Source organism: Petaurus breviceps, unplaced genomic scaffold, assembly GCF_028583685.1.
Source record: "Petaurus breviceps papuanus isolate PSGF00001 unplaced genomic scaffold, PetGlider_PUasm1.0 154, whole genome shotgun sequence".
Taxonomy (NCBI): Eukaryota; Metazoa; Chordata; class Mammalia; order Diprotodontia; family Petauridae; genus Petaurus; species Petaurus breviceps.
In genome coordinates this window covers 10,141,724-10,160,676 of record NW_027185715.1, presented here as the reverse complement: position 1 = coordinate 10,160,676, position 18,953 = coordinate 10,141,724, and the positions used below count along the sequence as shown (strand labels likewise).

At 43.7% G+C, this 18,953-nt stretch overlaps 1 protein-coding gene across 1 annotated transcript in view; it reads left to right on the top strand.

Moving 5' to 3' along the window:
• Positions 1-301: 301 nt before the first annotated feature.
• The window catches only part of KICS2 (KICSTOR subunit 2), a 21,315-nt gene continuing 2,663 nt past the window's right edge, over positions 302-18,953 (top strand). The window contains exons 1-2 of the mRNA XM_069080743.1: positions 302-583; positions 4,123-4,411. Coding sequence (XP_068936844.1) covers positions 349-583; positions 4,123-4,411 — 524 coding nt within the window. The 5' untranslated portion in view covers positions 302-348. The remainder of the gene's footprint in view (positions 584-4,122; positions 4,412-18,953) is intronic.

The window sequence follows — 18,953 nt, the reverse complement described above, 5'->3', positions numbered from 1 at the left end:
CTGGGCTCAGGACACCGGTTTCCTCGAAGGCCGAGCTGGCCGCAGCTCTCTGCCTGCCTGCCTCCGCTTCCCGGGACCGCCCACGGGGGCGGGAGGGGGGGCTGGTTGTCAGTCAGTTACACCTCCCTCGCGGGCTCGAGCACGCACGCACGCCCTCATTCATGCCCTCGCGCACGCGCACGCGCTCGCTCAGAACCCGGAAGCGGGCGCGGCGGGAGCGCGGAGGGGGGAAGACGGCGGCCACGTGGGTCGGGCCCGGCGCCGGCCGGCGATCGCGCTGGGGGCGGGGCCTGGCGGGAGGGGCGGGGTGGGGGCGGAGCCCCGGCGGGCGAAGGGGCACCAGCTCGCATGGGGGAGTCCATCCCGCTGGCCGCCCCGGTGCCGGTGGAGCAGGCGGTGCTGGAGACCTTCTTCTCGCACCTGGGCATCTTCTCGTACGACAAGGCCAAGGACAATGTGGAGAAGGAGCGGGAGGCCAACAAGAGCGCGGGGGGCAGCTGGCTGGCGCTGCTGGCCGCCCTGGCCCACCTGGCCGCCGCCGAGAAGGCCTATCACAGCCTTACCTACCTGGGGCAGAAACTAGGTACCGCTCCCTCCAGCCCCGCCCATCCCATGACCCCGGCCTGACCCCCGCCGGGGGCAGGGCCCTCCTCCCCAGCTGGAGGCCCGTCCCCGCCCGCACGCGTGGCCCCAGGTGTGCAGTCCCGCGGGGCCTTCTCGGCCTCTCCGTCCGTCCGCTGCTTCCCTCCCCTCCCCTCCCCTCCGCTTTTGGTCCCAGGTGATAGCGGCTCATCCCCCTCCCCCATGGCAAGCCTCGGGGAACGAGAAGTAAAGACTGACGTCCTGGAGCGGCACCTGGCAGACTTTACACCCGCTTTAAGAATCGTTCGTCTCTTATGTCTGGAAAGGAAATAGGACCTGGAAAAAGAAAAAGCCGTGCAGCCTGGGGGCCCCTGCCACTCTGCCCCCTCTGTCCTCGGGACCCCACGGGTGCCTTTCCTCCCTCTTGGCCCCCGTTGGCTTTCCTTTCCCTCTTCTTGCTCGTGGGCTTCCGCATCAAACACGAGTAACGATTGTCATCGGGGTACACATGTGGAATTCCAGTCCCGGATCTTTTCTGGAATTTGAGTCACGGGCCTGGTTTTTCACACAGCCTGTGTGGTGACTGTCAAAGACATAACTCTAGGGTCTTGAGTAAATAATTACGATATGGTAGCAGCCCAGTTTTTAATTTCCTCCCCCCACTATTTCTTCTCTCATTTTGTTTATAAAGCTTTTAACGTGGACTTCTAAAGTTTTAACATGAATCCTGTAGTAGTGATTCAAATACAAGGAAACTTGATAATTTTCAGATATGGAATCACTGGCACCGTGGGATGAGAGAATTTGTGTTTATATTTTAAACTTTCTTCCCCTTTTTAATTCCGAGCATATTATGTGTTAGCTGTTTTGTGGGAGCTCCGAGTATAAAGTTGTCTCTTACGTTTGCAGTTTTCTATAAGGCGAGGAAGGGTATGGTTATCATCACAAATGAGGAAACTGCCAAAACCAGAATCCAAGTGTGTAAATTGGGTTCTATCCACATAATTACATCATACAGTCTCTTTGGAAAAACATCACAAGTAATGATGAAATTGGCTTTGTCCTTGCCAAAACAAAAGCATCTACTTGTGCCTTTCTTTAATCTTTTCCCTACCTTGGTTTCTCTCCCCCCCTCCCCTTTCCTTTCTCAGTACTTGCCTCTTCTGGCTTCCTTCTCCATACCTAATTTTTGAGCTGTTCTTATCCCTATTGCCTGTAAGATCTCTCCCATCCTTAAAAAAAATCTCCATGGTTTACCCTCCCCACTCACTGCTCCCAGCCTCCTCCAGAAAGTCTCTGTATTTTCTCCCTTTCACAGCAAAACTCCTAGAGGAAAAAACTGTCTAGACCAGGGGTGGGGAACGTGGCCTGTAGGCCACATGTAGTTCTCTAGGTCCTCAAGTATGACGCTGAATTTAGATTCGGTCAAAGGATATCCATGCCTCCGCTCTTCTCATCTCTCACTTTTCATACCCTTGCAGTTTGGTGTCTGCCTCAATTATTTGGCTGAAACAGTTCTGTCCAAGATCGTGAAAAATATTTCATTTGCCGAATGAGATGGACTTTTCTTAGTGCTCATGCTTCTTGACATCTTTGCAGCTTTTGACACAATTTACCACTTTGAACCTGTCCTGCTAGCTTTGCTCTTTGTGCTGAGGATTCCATCCTTCGTTGGTAAGCCAGGTTCAAAACCTCAGAGCTCTCGTTGTCTCCTGTGTCTCTTTTATATCTCATATGCGGTCAGATGCCAAACCTTGTTCGTGTTACATCCTCAGCATTTAAGCCTTCATCAGCTCTGACTTCCAAATTGGTGGCCTTCCTGTCTCCCATTCTTCTTCCCCTACAACCTATGTTCCACATGGTTGCCGGATTGTTATTCCTGAGGCCAGGGTCTGACCTTGGCCCTCCCTGTCTCAACAAGCTTCATCTGGCATTTAAATACTCTTCACAATCTGGCTCCAACCTGTGTTTCTAACCTGATTTCACATTATTCCCACTCTTACAAGAAATGGTAAAGCTGGAGATTCAGCCACCCATAGACGATCTTTCCACCTCCATGATTTGTATTGACTTGCCAAGAATGTTCTCCCTCCACAGATTTTCTAAAGCCTGAGGTTTGTTGACAAGGGACTGGAGGGTGGGCAGGCCCAGGGAGTAGAATTTATGTTTATATATGTAGGTCATTGTCAGAGTCTGCCTTTGTTGTTGTTTTCTTTTCTTAGGAGCTGGAGCTGATAGTTGGCAAGATGATTCTTGTATTAAGGGCTGACCTGGGTTCAAGGACTGCCTCTAGCATATATGGGCTTTATAACTGTTACCGTGTTACTGAACCTGTCAGATCCCTAGGTAGCCCACTAAGACTATAAGTTACTAGAGAGATGGCCAGCTGCATTGGGGGAGGGAATTTCCAGACCAAGAATTCCTGTGATGATAAAATTAAAGGTTTGAAGAAAAATTAGGGAAAACTTTTTGAGTGAAATAGTTTTTTGGATGATAATGGAGGAGTGTAATTAAGACATTATTTGGGAAGTACTATGAAAACTTTCCTTCATTGACTGGTTTGGGATTAGTTGCCTAAATAGGTCATTTCAACAAACTTAGCTTATTTCCATAGGTTTTTTAAATGAGGTTTCCTTTGTATGATGTAGCTATTTGACTAGTAAGGCAGACTTCTGAGGTAATCAGTAGGAGACTTTTAATTATGACTGCTTTTTTCTGAGATTTCAACAGTCATGAGAGCTGTGTTTCTCTGTCCTTTTGAGGTTCTGCTGTTTTTTGTCTTTTGGCAAGATGTAGGATTTCATAAGAAGAAGTTTCTAAATTCATTAACTACACAGAGGACACCTGTTGCTAAGAAGCTGATGAAATGTCGGCTCCCTCTCCATCCCCTCTCCACATTTGCTGTTAGGCTTTGCAGGTTCCCCTTAGAGCCCCTTAGCTGCAGTCTTGGTTGAATTCCTGCTTGGCTTTTGCCATCAATAATTTATATTGTGATTCTTATTAGTATCTCATCCCTTGTCAAGTATTAGAAGCTTTTCTTCTCCTGGGATTGGGTTCTTAGGAAGTTCCTGATTGGTCTCTATAGATATTCCAATTCCATATGCAAGTTCTACTTAATGTTCAGATACATGGTAAAGTTAACAGTCGAAAATGGGATGGAGATGGTGGGAAGGTCAACTTTAGCAGACATGTTCTGACTTGTATATTTTATTTCATTTAAAACTGCCGGGAGGTATATAGTGGCGTCTAGATCAGAGATAGAGCCATTGAATCAGATCTGAAACTCAAAGGTGGGGTAGAAAGACTAATTTTTTTTTGGCCTCAGGAACATGGTAGTGAGTATTCATTTAATCTGTTATTTAGTGAATTATAAATCAGAATGTATTCAAATTCTGATTATAGGATTCCTTGAACACTGCAGGAGAACCTGCAGAGAAAGATCTTGACATCAGGGTCTTTTTATATTTTAGAACAGTGGTCATTTCCCCCTCTAGTTGCCTTTTCTCACCAGTAATGTGCCCCTGTCATTTATCCTAACAGGTGGGCAGTCCTTTTTCAGCAGAAAGGATTCCATCCGGACCATCTATACCTCTCTGCACAATGAGTTGAAGAAGGTGGTAATGACTGGCCGTGGTGCTGCGGCGGGGACCGTTCCACACTTGGAAGAGCTCCTGTCTCATTTGTCCGAGCAGCTCTGTTTCTTTGTTCAGGCTCGAGTGGAAATTGCTGACTTCTATGAGAAGATGTACACCCTCAGCACGCAGAAGTTCATAAACTCTGAAGAGCTGGTCAGCCTTTTGGAGTCCATCCTAAAGAAATACAGTTCCAGGTCAGTGTCTGTGACATCATGACACAGCTTAGGTGTTGATGAAGGCCAGTGGGCTGCTGAGAGCCCTCCCTGCCTCCCCCTCCTCTTTTATGATTACAGTGAGGTTGTAGAAAAAGAAGTTTGTTTGTGTTTGTGTGTGTGTGTTATATGTGTATATAAAAAAATTGCTGATATTTATGTAGCGCTTTCTGTATATCGATGCTGGATAGTATAAAGCCCTATGCAACATGCTTCATATATGTTATCTCATGTGATCCTCACAATAAACCTGGGAGGTAGGTGCTATTATTATCACAGTTTTTACATATGAAGAGACTGAGGCAAACTGAGGGTAAGTTATTTCTTTAGGGTCACATAACTAGTCTGAGGATAGATTTGAACTCAGGTCTTCCTGCCTCCAGGCCCAGGACTCTATCAGTTGTGCCACTACAGTTGCCAAATACATATGTATGTGTACACATGTATATATGTACTTGTGTATATATATATATATTTGGGCCCTGGGGGCAGCTGTGTGCAAGCAGATGGGAACTCTTACCTGGGGCACAGAGAAATTAGGTTATGACCTTGAAAACATGAATGTTTCCTTATATAAAGAATGGAAAAAGAGTATTACATATGACATCATAAATCACTACTTTGTAATCTTAGGATTTTAAAAAATACATAGGAAATTTATTGTGTTTGGATGCCCTTCTGAAATTCATAGTCTTCTGTGCATTTAAAAAAATATTTTTGACATTTTCTTTATGTTCTTCCTTTTTTTTTTTGATATCACTATCACTAACCTTTTACTCCATACATATCTCTCCCTCCCCCCAAAGCACTCTCTTCCCTTGTAACAAATAGTATAGTCAAACAGAACGTCCACACGTTGCTATGTGTGAAAACACTTCTCATTCTGTACCTCTATTCTGTCTCCTCTCTTCAGAGAGGTAGGAAGCATTAGTCATGATCAGTCTTCCGGAATTGTGATTGATCATTATATTACAGCATTCTCATTTCCTTCATAGCGGTTTTCTTTTACAACATTGTAATCATTGTATAAATTCTTCTGGCTCTGCATAGGTCATTTGACATCATTTTATTCAAGTCTTCTCTGGCTTCTCAGAATCCATGCCTTCAATTTATGTAGCTCAATAATATTCCATTATATTCATACACCATAATTTATTCAGCCATTTCCCAATTGATGGGTATCCCTTCTGTTTCCAGTTTTTTGCTATAACAAAAAGTGTTGCTATAAATATTTTTGTACATGTGGTTCCTTTCCTTCCACCTCTGATCTCTTTGGGGTACATGCCTGTAATGTAATGCCAAGCAAAGGCAACTTCCCAGGTTCAAAATACCAGCATAGGTGCTCTCTATTTTATTCAGTGACAAACCAAGAACAGAGAAGATCAAAACATGACATCATTCAAAATACAGCATTTACTAAGTGTGATTAAATAATCTCCAAGTACTACCCCACCCCAGGACCTTCCAATCATTCCATCAATTACAAAGTCCCTGTTCTAAATACTTCTCCACCCCTAGGCTATACCTTCATTTGGTCCATTTTTAGTTTTCCCACTAAAACTGTATTAATTCCTATCTTCCTCACAGCAAATTGGTATCTCCCTTCAGGTAAATTCAGTGTCATGCCTCTCAATACATCTATCCCAATGATGTATTCAGGAATGGGTACAACAACCACAGTATATTCTTTCTTAGGTAACTGCCCAATTTTCATTGTTATTTTAACCTGTCTGGCTGATATTTCAGCACCTCCTAGACCCGTGATGGTAATAGGAGTTCCATGTTTAAACTTATCAGGGTTTCCATAGATAAGTGTGGCCTCAGCCCCAGTATCAATCAGTGCCCTAGTCACAGTAGTTGATCCATTCTTCCAATATATTGTTAAACCAATATGGGGTCTGCAATCTCTTCTGCATATTTCTTTTATCTGGGCTGGGGCTTGGCCTATCTCCTATTCCCCCTGAAGGTGGGGCAAACTTGGATACAAAGATTCAGATTCAGAAATACCTGCAGGGGTGGTTCCTGCTTCCCTGTTCATTCTAATGCTAAGTACCTTTTCTTGGTACAGCTTATGCAGCTCTTCAGTTGGAATACCATCTATTCTTCTGAAGTCCACCCCAGCTCTTAATAGAGCCGTGAACAGTTCCCTTCTTGTGGGTCTATTTTGTCTCTGAATCCTCTGGCTGTTTACTCTTCTCTCTCGAGGCAATTTGTCCCATTCCCCTAAATCGCTTAATTGTGAAATCTTATCCAGCACCTCTGAAAGAGGGTGCCCTATTTCTCCAATTAACAGAGTCAGAATTAGGTGCTTATATGCAGGAGGAGACGTCTTCACTATGATATTTCTATGAGGAACTCCTAGGAGGGTATCATAATATGCATTTGTATCTCCAATCAGGATAGCAGTTTTCATTACCTCCTCCTTTAACTTTCTCATACAGTCTCTAAGTGAGTACCAGGGTCTGTCTCCCCTAGGCCACATAGATTCAGTTGGATATTGCTTTTTGCAACCTTCTGCAGCTAAAGCTAGAAGATTAGTTTTATTATTTCCTCCTTGCATATGGTGATCCCTAAAAGCCTGGTGTACAAAAGGATTCTGACTGATACTTATGAATTTTAAACAGTCCTCACTGTCCAGTGTTATTCCTCCGGCGCCTTCATCAGTGATTCTTACTATCCAAGACACTAAAGACTCCCCCATTCTTTGGGTAAATCTACTCAATATATCAGTGATCTCCTGTTGAGTGAAATCCTCAATTATCTCCCTGGACTCTGTTTTGCCTCGGTGGCAAATGAATAGAATAGGAGTGCTTTGGTTCTGGGGTATGGTTCAAATTGGTTTGCCTGGTGGATGGATCATTTCACAGCTCCAGTGATAATGAATTAGTGTGCCTGTCTTCCCATACCATTTCCAACAACTGTCATTTTCCTTCTTTGGTTATCTTTACTCATCTGATGGGTGAGAGGTAGAACTTGGAGTTGTTGTATTTTTCATTTCTCTTATTAGTGATTAGGAGCCTTCCTTCCATAGGGTTCTTCCTAACTTGGAGTTTAAATGATTTCCACAGGGTCACACAAACATCTGTTTGTGTCAAAAGTGAGACTTAGAACTCAAGTTTTCCTGATTCCAGGCTGGTTCTCCATCCACTAAGACACTCTGCCTCTCCCTGTACTGATCCACTGAATTTTCAGTTTTCCTTCTGAGTGTGAGAGTGGTTGGAGGGGTATTGGACATCTTGTTCATGCAGGGAGCTGTTTGTCCTGCACTGCTGCACACTGGGGCCTCATCTTGAATGCAGAGTCTTAGGAGGGTTGTGCTCCTTGTCCTCCTGAGGTTAAGGGACTTGGGGGTGGCCTCAAACCTTGATCTTCCTGACTCTAAGGCTAACTCTGTCCACTTATACCTTGGTCCTTCTTGATTGCAGGATAGTTGACTTTTCATACGTAATTATGCTCTCTGATATATTGTTACTTTGGTTTCATTAGGGTTGCTTCAGTGCATGTATTACTTTTTCACAAAATGAATAAAATAAATAAACCAGAAGAAAAAATAACATCCTAATCAATTGAATTTAAATTTCTATCAGTTTGAGGTTTAAGCTGGTAGTCAGCTCTCTTTGGCGTGCTGGGTGTCCATAAAGCCTAACTACCACCAGTCAATCAAAAAGAATCTTTTAGTAATGATAATATCAATGATAATGATAGCATTTTTATACAGTGCTTTGAGATTTTCCAACCAGTTAACCTCCGTTGTCTCATTTGATCTTTACAACAACCCTGGAAGGTGGGTGCTGTTATCCCCATTTTGTACATGCAGAACTGAGGTTGAATCACTTGTCCAGGGTCACACAGCTAGTGTTATCCTTGAGGCTAGATTTGGCCTCAGGTCTAAGAGACCACGTACAGCTCTGTATCTACATGGTGCTACCCAGCGACCTCTATTTTATGAATGTGCCAGGACAATGATGTACTGTGGAAATTCTTGTCCCTATTTAACAGATGTCTTTTTTTCTGAACGGTACTTTTTGATCTTTCATTTGTGACCCTCAGTAGCACCCTAGACTTACTGTTGAACCCTAGAACTTTTTTTATTCATAAGTTTTATTGATGATCATCACTATTATTTCTGGTTATCCCCCTGCCTTTGTCCATCACAACAACCAGCAGCTGTCTCTGGCAGCCTTTCGTACATCCCTGTTCTCTGGGCCCAGGATGGGTCATCCCAGTTCTTCCAATCCTGACTTTTTTGCTGGGTTGTTTGTCTGTATCCTCTACCTGTGTAGACTCTTGCCCAAGGTCTTTGGATTCACCCCAACATTCAAGGCTCTGAGTGTGTTGTGCTTGTCATTTTGTCTGGAGCAGCAATATACCATTCCCCTCATACACTGTCATTTGTTCAGCTCTGCCCCACTTGATTCTAGCTTTTGTTGGCCATCAACAGTCCACCTCTTCCTGGAAACACCCTGGTTTTATATTTAGCTGCAAAGACTTCCTTCTCAGCTTTCCTTCTTTAAATGGGCAATTTAATGTTCAAGGGTGTATTTAAGTGAGAGGCAGCATGGTGTAGGGGAAGCCAGGAAGGCCCAGTTTTAAGTCCTGCTTCTGATACCTCCTGGTTCTGTGAGCCTGGGCAAGTCACTTAACCTCCAGACCCTACCCTTCTTATCCCTGAAATATTCAATAAAACAAAGGTACAGTATCCCACTTTCCCAGTGTGTCTTTTTCAGTTAGAGGCTTTGGGATGAATTTAAACAAAATCAGTTCCCTATTTTGTTGATTCTGAAAGTTCAGAACCCCATGCACCACACTGAGTTTCCTTAGGATGAAGGATTCAGATGAATACTGCCCTTCTTTTGCTGGGCTTTTTGCCTCTGTGGCAGGCAGGGCTGTTTTTTTTTTTTATTTGGTGCTGTGCATCAGAAAACTGTTAACTCTTTTTTCTTTTTTTGAGCTCTCAGTATTCTGAAGGAGTAATTTACCCTTTGGTCTCATATTGTTTCAGAAGAACTAATGCGCTCAGTTTTCAACATAATGGGTCAGTTCCTGCTGGGCGAATAAACTATACTCAGAGCATAAATGGCATCATAAAAATTTCTACGGCTAGTGTACTCTTTCAACTAAAAGGATGTTTTTGTATTCAGAAATGGAACATGAAGCCTAAGACCCTGGCTTTTGTTTTAAAGGCCTTTCTACTGTGAGTTGTTGGAAAGATCCAGCCTGCTTGCTGAGATAAATTGGAAGCAGATTTAAAAAAAAAATTATTTTTGTTTTCCTTGAGAATGCTAATTGGGTTCAGAATGGAATAATTTTGAAGGTATTTTTCCTTCAAGTTCTGGAAGATAAAATGAATTGGACCACTAGACATTCTGTTATATTCCAGCTATAAATTTGGGTTAAAAAATTCAATGGTTTTAATTTTTTTAACCCAAAAGTTTTTAACACAAAAGTTAGCATCTTTTGTGGAGTTGCCTTCCAACTGAAAGGATAGGAATTTAGCATGTTAAAGGTCTGTGGCAGGTACAGTAAAATGCATAGGAAGGAGAGTTATTCTAATTCAGCTCTTGCTGGATAGGGATGTCTGTTTTTTTATAAGATACATTCCTAATAGGACAGGGGGAGATGATGTGAATTATTTCTTTTCTTTTTTTAAGTGGTAGCAATAGAGGTTTTCCCCAATCCGATGGTAGTTAGCTTTGAATATATTATCCAGGTTCTACAATATATGATGAGCACAAAAAATACCTGGTAATTTTTCTATTCCGTGTCCAGTAAAAAAAAAAAAGAATCTTGGAAGATGCTTAATTACTCATATGAATCTGGGATCTTAGAGATTCAGAAGGTCCCTCCATTGATTCTGATCGCAGCTCATCCACGCCTGGCCATTCTGTGTGACTCTTGGCCTTGTTCTCCCCATAGTTCTGCATGCATCATGCTAGAGACCTGCCTGGCTTTTTTTGGACATCTCACAGGAGTTAGTTGGATCCTTTGACTGGTTACCTGTGCCCCTTCCCTCTTGCCGTATGACTAGTCCATATCTCTTCCACAGGAATATCCTTTACTCCTGTTTTTCATACTCCTTTGTTGGGTATATTGTGTCCTACTTATACTCGCTGTGTGCCTCTTCATGAAAATTAATATTTAATCTCATGAAAGAAGAATAAGAGGATGGATAAGACATTTATTATAACAGAAATAATCTGCTTTTAGCACACACTTCGGGCAACTGCTGTTTTCCATGGTATGGGAGATTTTATTCAATGGTTTTAATTTTGTTAACCCAAGTTTATAGCTGGAATATAAATAGTATCATTTGAAATAACAGTACTTCACGTGGTTACCATTTGCATATCAGAGGACAAAGCTTCTCTGTTGGAGCTCTTTCAATTGCCAGAATTCTCACTGAAGGCAAGACTATTAATGAAACAATTTGTAAGTTCCTCATATGTGGTTCAGCAAGGTTAATGCTTACTAAAAAAAAATTCACAAGCCCATCAGTACTTAATCATTGTAGACACTGCTCTTGTGGCATCTAATATGCATATGGAGAACACATTCGGTCTTATCACTCATGATCATTGTGCCTTTAGAAGGCATTTAAGGGAGTGAGGTGGTGCAGTAGGTAGAGCTTTAGACCTGGGAAGACCTGACTTCAGATCCAACCCTAGATGGTAGTAGCTGTGTGACCCTGGCCAGGTCACTTACCTGTCTGCTTCAGTTTTATTGTCAGTAAAATGAGGATGTTTTTCACACTGACCTCTCAGTGTTGTTGTGAGGATCAAATGAAATAATATTTGCAAAGCTCTTGGCAAATTTTATATAAATGATAGTTAGCTATTAACAGGACCTCTACCCCAAGAGTCCCTAACCTAGTGTTCCATTGACAGCTTTCAGGAAGTTTGTGAACTTAGATGGCACAAAAAAAAACAGCATCTTTATTTTTCACTGACTTTTGGAATTTAGCATTTCCTTCAATTATTACAAAGCACAATTCTGAGAAGAGCTCCAAAGGCTTCAGCCCCCTGCCAAAAGGATCTGTGACACAAAAAAGACCAAGAACCCCTGACTTATTCCAATTCCTAGTATTAGAGGGAGGAAATCGAGGTTCGGGGTTAGTTAAAATCCCACAGTGAGTTTATAGCAGGACTCGAATGGGAACCCAGACTTCTTGGCTCTCATCTAGTGTTCTTTTTACTGTAACTCCAGATGAAAATATTGTATTTTTAGATGGGTTCAGAGATCTGGAGCTGACCCTCTGATTTATAATTGCTAATTTACAGAGGAGAAATGGGGTCAAAGAGATTCACTGATTTGCTCAGGGTCATCCAGGAGAGTGAATAGCAGAGAAGACATCCCAGGTCCTGTGACCCCTCTAACTCGGTGCTTCTTAAGCTGTGGATTGTGGCCCTGTCATGGAAGACTTGGCAGCAGTAAGAGGCTGCTGAATGCGCGGCAACCAGAAATCCAAAATCAAATGCATAGTGAATCCAAGGTGTTTCTGGCAGTGCTTGCCAGCTTTGCACACTGCAGCCTTGGTTCTCAGCACAAAGCTTGCACACTTTGCACTGACACAAAGGGTCGAGAGTAGAAAAAGTTTAAGAACCGATACTGTAGATGAAGAGCATTGGGAATGCCCTTGGCTTCAGTTCCCCAGAAGGCCTTGTTGCTGACTCAACAGATGTAAAGTGAAGGGCCGGACATTTCTCAAAGGAATTCATACTGTGCAGATGTTCAGGAAGTAGAGGGTTTCTCAGACTATGGGGAATCTGCTCATTAGAATGTTTTAAGAACCCTCTTTTGCTTCTTAGAGACAGTTTTGAGCTCTTACAATAATTAGAGTAGATCTTCTCATCACAAAGCTGTCAATTTATACTGCTTTCAGACCCTTTCAAGATCTCTACCATGGCTGAAATGTGTATTTTTGCATTACAATAACTTAGCATCCTGCTCTGGAGTGAAACATGAAAAGCTACCAGCCACTGAGCAGCATGGAAGTGGGGAAATGATGCAGTTTACTGCTGATCCCAAACCTTGGCAGGCTTACATTAGCATGAATTTTTTAGCCGCTCTTAAGGATGAAATATACCTTTGTCACCGAGCCCTAATAAATGTTGAACATTCAAACACATTCCCTGTGGCTGGGGAATAGCTAATCCAGAATTCTTTTTCAGGGCTTGTGTGGTGACTTCATAGTCTTTTAAGGACAACATTGGAAATGAGGAAAAAGGAGACCAGTAGGAAAGCTAATGATAGTCGTCTGTTGCTGCATCGTTTTTAAACATTTTTAAAAATTGAATCCTAATCACTATAGACAATTTCAACAACTATGACCCTCTTCCTAGGTTCCCCACCACTTCTGATTGGTGGATAGCTAAAGATCCTCAGAGCAACGCTGGGAGGGAGGTGGTATCATTGGCTCTGTTTTAGAGGAAACTGAGGCAGATAGAGGTTAAGGGACTTGCCCAGGGTCACACAGCTAGTAAGTGCCTGAGGTCACATTTGAACTCAAGTCTTCCTGACTCTAGTCTCGGCACAGTCCAGCTGCTTCTATATAGCAGTTTATCCAAACCAGGTTTGGGAGTTTTGTAGACAGCAGCTTAGTACGTGCAGAGTGTGACATTGCAGCCATAAAAGTTAAATGTGATCTTTGGCTGCAGAGAGGGGTAACCAGCATCTAGGGATTAGGTGGTGTCACTGGGCACACTCGTCAGACCCTGCTTGTAGTTGTGGGCTCCATTTGGGGCGCCGTGTTTTAGGAAAAACATTGATTAACTGACCAATGTTCTGAAGAGGTAAACCAGGATGTGGAACAGCCTCTAGTTCGTGCCATATGAGCATATGTTGAAATTAGTGATGCTTAGCTTGGAGGAGACAAGATTTAGGCAAGACTTGGCTGTCTTCCAGGATTTTTGATTTGGTTTTTTGGCTAACTACCCTGGCTCTGGGGTCAAATGACTCAGGTTTACATCCTATCTCTGACACTGTCTCTGTGACCTTGGATTAGTCACAATCAGTTTCCTCATTTGAAAAATGAGGAGTTAGACTCTGAGGTCCCTATTAACTTTATCTGTGTCCTGTAAATGAAGAGCAGTGGTTGGAAGCCTTAGTTTGCCTATTTGTAGCTTCTAATCAAAAGTGGAATGGGTTAGGTGGAGTTAGCTTCCCTATACTTAAGGTCTTTGAGTCGAAGCCAGATCACTACCTGTTGTGAATGTTGTAAATGTTGGTTTATGGTTTGGGTTGGACATAGTGACATTCCTTGCAGTTCAAAAATTCTGGGGCTCTCCAACAAGGCCCCACAGAATCCTCGTATATTACTGTGGGGAACATTTGGATGTTAGCAAAAACTTTACCATCAAAAGTATTAAGTATGAAATGTGTATATCAAATACTTCCTTGTATGCAAAAATATTTCAGTATAAGTTTAATATACTCCATTTCATAATTTCCCTCTCCAGCTGTCCCTTCCCCGCTCCAGTTTTAACCATGTATAGCCTTTGTGAATCTTTTGCTGAGGGTTTTGTAGCTAAAAGAGTTTTAGAGATACTGTTTCCGGGTTTGTGTTGATAAAGGCAACAAGATTCCAGCTGAATGTGGCCTGACCAGAGCACAGTTGGGTAGGGCCATTAGCTCCTTGTTTATGGGGGCTGTCTCTCTCTCAGTGCAGTCTAAGATCACTTTGGCTTTCTTGGCTGCCCTATCAGAAGTCAGAGGCAAAATATCCCTCAGGGTTTGTTGTGGGCCCTCTTTTATTCTCCCTCTGTACTACTTCATTTGGTGATCTCATCAGCTCCCGTCTGATTACCTTAATTACCATCTCTGTGCTGATGATTCTCTAATCTACCTTTCCTGCCCCAATATCTGCTGACCTCTAATCTCACATCTCCAATTAGTTTCAGACATCCCAAACTAAATGTCCATTGATATCCGAAACTCAATATGTGGAGCTCATTATCTTTCCCCCTAAAACCCTCCCCAACCCCTTCTCTATTACTGTAGAGGGCAACCCCATCCTCTCATCCCCTGGCTCACAACCCAGGAGTCATCCTGGATTCCTCATGATCTCTCAGCCCCCACATCCAAGCTTTCACCTTTACACCATCTCTTGAATATGCCCCCTTTCTCCTCTGACACTGTCACCTCCCGGTACAGTCTGTCTCATCACCTCATATCTGAACTATTGAAGTGGCCTACTGGTGGGTCTGCCTGTTTCACGTCTCTCCCCACTCCAGTCATTCTCCATTCATACACTAAAGTCTGACCATGTCACACACCCCCACCTCCCCACCCCTCACTCAGTAAACTCCCGGGGCTCCCTCTTGCCTCCAGGAGCATTACAAAATGTTTATGTTGGCATTCAAATGCCTTCATAACCTAGCTCCCTCCCACCTTTCCAGCCCTACACCAAACTCCCCAGTGTGTACTCTGTAGTTCATTGCCACTGGCCTCCTGGCTATTCTTGAGCAAGACACTCCACCTCAGCTCTAGGCATTTTCTTGAACTCTCCTCTATGCCTGGAACACTCTCCCTCTTCCACTCCATCTGCCGACCTCACTGGCTTCCTTCAAGTCCTCACCAAAACCTTTCTGCAAATCCTTAATGCTAGTGCCTTTCCCCTGTTAATTATTTCAGTTTGTCCTTTAGATAGCTTACTTTACATAAATTTGTTTGCATATTATCTTCCCCCATGAGATTGTCAGCTTTTTCTGGGCAGGAACAGTTTTTTGTTTCTTTTTTTTTATCCTCAGGACTTAGCACAATGCCTGGCACATAGTGGGTGCTTAATAAATATCTATTGATTAATGATAGGGGAGCAGCTAGGTGTCACAGCCTTAGACACTTAACTAGCTGTGTGACCTTGGGCAAGTCACTTGATGCCAATTGCCTTCCCTTCCCCTCACAAAAAAAAAAGAGACCACTGATTAATGATAGTAGTACATTACAAAGTTAAACAAAAATACTTTTATTTGGATCTTAGTAGCTCTTTCCTTAATAAAACTCCTGGGCTCTGTTCTGGCCAGCATTTTATCATTGACTCAACAGAGGCCAGACGCTGCACTATATTTAAGTGATGCAAAGTGGACAGGAATAGCTGATCTGCTGGCCCACAGGATTGGGCTCCCACAGCATTTTGACAGGTTAGAAGTGAGCAAGGGGAAAGGGTGATGAAGATAAATGCAGAATCCCACATGTGACTTCAGAAAATGCAGCTACACCAGGATGGGCTGAGGCAGGTCTGTCTGGGAAGCAGTTCCCTGAAAAAGACCCAGGCTCCCAGCTGACAGCATGCTCCAGGTGAGGAGGCTGTGGGATGTAAACAATCGATGTGCTTTATTCTTCTATAAATGTGTGTCCTCATCGACACAAGTGTGCCCTCCGCAGGTGCAGATTGCAGTGCTCTGCAGTTTACTGATAGAATATAAGCTCCTTGAAGGCAGGGACTGTTTCATTTCTGTTCTTGTGTCCCCAGCACCTAGCCCAGTTCCTGGCAATAGTAGTCCTGTAATGAATTCTGATTGTTTGAACAATTGATTTCAAGACCTCACATCTGTCTTCCGCAGAGGCTTTAGCCCAATGATGGAGGCTTCCTTCTTGGTCTTTTCTAATACTCTCATCTTGGGCTTTCTTAATGAAAGTTTGGGTCCTGCAGCAAGGGAGGGGCACAGTCTTGCCTCTCATTGGAACCCCATCAGAGACCACATCTCAAGTATTGTGAACAGTTTGGGGGCCCCATCTTGGAATACACTGCCCAGGCTGTGGAGGATAGCGTGCTAGACCATGCTAGGGGGCATGGACACAAGGCGAAGGGAAGTTTTGAGAGCAGCCTTGAGATCTTTGAATTGTTGCCGGGTCCCCATCAGTGCCAGGCCTGCCGTCTGTGGTCCCATGGCCAAGAGTGGCTGGGCGGGTTTTTCCAAAGTTGCAGGGACACAGGTTTTAGATCAGCCTAAAGAGAAGCTTCGTAACCATTAGAACTGTCTGAACATGGAACTGGTGGTGGTGAGAGTACCAGGGCCTGGGTGAAGGGCAGCTCGACCTCACTGTCTGTGTGGCCTGGGAGAAGGCACTTCTCTCTAGGCCTGAGTTCTCTCATCTGTTAAAGCGGGGGCTTGGACTAGGTGACTCTCAGGGCTCTTTCCAGTTTGGAGTCTGTGATGCGATGTAACAGGAGGGAGTGAGCTCCCTCCTTACTGTAGTTCTGCAGGCCAAGAGTGGACAGTGACTGATTCATGGGATGAATGAGGATCACAGACTCAGGGCTGGAAAGGCCCTGCTGTGTTCCTACTGCGTCGTAGCCTTCAGTCATCACAGAGTGCTCACAGTCAGATTCTCTGCCACCCCATAGTGTGGTGCAATATGGTACAAGTAAAGGACGTTGAGTTCTCCTGGGGAAAAATGCTAGATCTGTGGGATTTTTAAAAATGTTATAACAATAATAGCTCTTTAAAATTTACAAAACACTTTCTACATATCTCATTTTATCTTCACATCAGCTTGGGAAGATTGGTTTGATTATTATCCTCATTTTACAGATGGGGAAACTGAGACAGAGTGGTTAAGAGACAGCTAATAAGCATCTGAGGCTGGATTGGAACTCAAGTCTTCCTGACTCCAAGTTTAGTTCTCTATCCCCTGGGCCACCTAGCTGTCATCAAATAACCTGCATCTGTTTACCCCTCACTTTTTTTCTTCTCATTTTCCCTGGACATGGGTGAGGGGACCTCTAAAAGTTTAATATCCAAATGCCTATGGACTAGCTATGTAACAGGGATTTCCCTGTTAGGGAAATTCTGCCAGAGAAATTGCAGTTTCTAGAAGTCCTTCTAAAGGTTATAAAGTTTGTAAGGGTGGTTTCTGTGCATATAACAGGAGAGAGACCTCATGAGTCAGTATAGCCCACATCTGAAAACATGGTGGACTGGGAGGCTTTTCTCATCAGGAAAGAAAAAAGTGCTAGGGGGCCCTGACAAGAGGCAACGTTAAATTAGCCGACTATTAGGTTAGAAACAGGCAACCTGAAATAGTGTAGAAAGCCTGGGACCTGGTGTCAGAAGACCCAGGTGTGAGTGTGGGCAGCGCCCCTTAGTGGTGTGGCTGTGGGAAAACTGAACTGTACCACACCTTTTCTTATTTATAAAGCAGGCATTACAATCACTTGTGTCAGTCTGTCAGTCAGTAAACATTTATTTAGTACCTACTATGTGCCGGGCACTGTGCTAAGTCCTGGGGACTTAGATAAGAAAAAAAGGCAAAACACAGTCTCTGCCCTTAAGAAACTTACAGTCTCACGGGGGAGACAACATACAAGCAAATATTGTATACAAAGCAAGCTATCTACAGGATAAATAGGAAATCATTATGAAAGGAAGGTACTAGAATTGAGAGGGCTTGGGGAAGGCTTCTCGTAGAAGGCAGGATTTCAGTGAGGAGTTACAGGAAGCCAGGGACGTCAGTCGTTGGAGTAGAAGAGGGAGAGCTCTTTGGGCATGGAGGAGAGCCAAAGAAAATGCCTGGAGCTGAGAGATAGAGTGTCTTGTTCATGCAACAGTCAGGAGACCAATGGTACTGAAGTGAAGACTAGCCGAAGGGGAGTGAAGTTTGAGAAGACTGGAGAGATGGGAGGGGGTTGGTTACGAAAGGCTTCGGATCTCAAACTGCATTTTGTATTTGATCCTGGAGGCAAGAGGGAGCCAGTGGAGTCTGGTGAGTAGGGGATGACGTGGTCAGACCTGTCCTTTAGCGAGGAGGACTGTGTAGAGTTGAGTTGATTCACCAAGGAGTCAAGATGGGTACAAGAGGAGAATGGCTAGTGCAGAAGAAATAGCCTGAGGGAGAATTGAAGGGTCATGGGATTGGAGGTCGTAGTGAGGGTAGAAAGTAGGGCTAGGTAAGGGAAGGCAGAAGGAGAGGTGAAAGACCAGTGATGATGGTCAGATGTGGGGACTTCAGAATTCATGAACACGGAGATGGTACATGTATTGGGGTGACAGCAAGGGCATGACCTCGTGTGTGTGCCGAGGTTGGTTGTAGGAGTAGGTCACGGGAAGTGTCATAGGTTGAGAAACCAAATAGTTGAGGCGTTTGAGGGAGAGTCAGTATTTATGTTGAAATCCCCAAGTACGAGGGCAGGAACTGGGGAGGAGAGAACAATTACGAGATAGGGACTGAACTCATTGAAGAAGAAGGAGAGTGGCCTGAAAGACTGAGACATGTTGCTACCAGGACTTTGTGTGGGTGGTAGGTATGAACAGAGAGGAGGGATGAATTACTAAGTGATGGTGGCATAGGGAGAACCTGGAAGTGACTGTGGGGAGCTCGGGGTATTCCATTTCCTCTAGTGAGTCAAGGGGAATCTCACAGAATTGTGGTGGGAATAATGCTTCCTAATTAGCAAGTTCTGAATAAATAGGAACCTTATTGGTAGGAACAGATCAATATTTATAAGAGACAATTAATGGAGAAGAAATCAAAATGAAAATAATTAAAAATTATATATTAATTATGTTGTCTACCTTTTTTTTTTTTT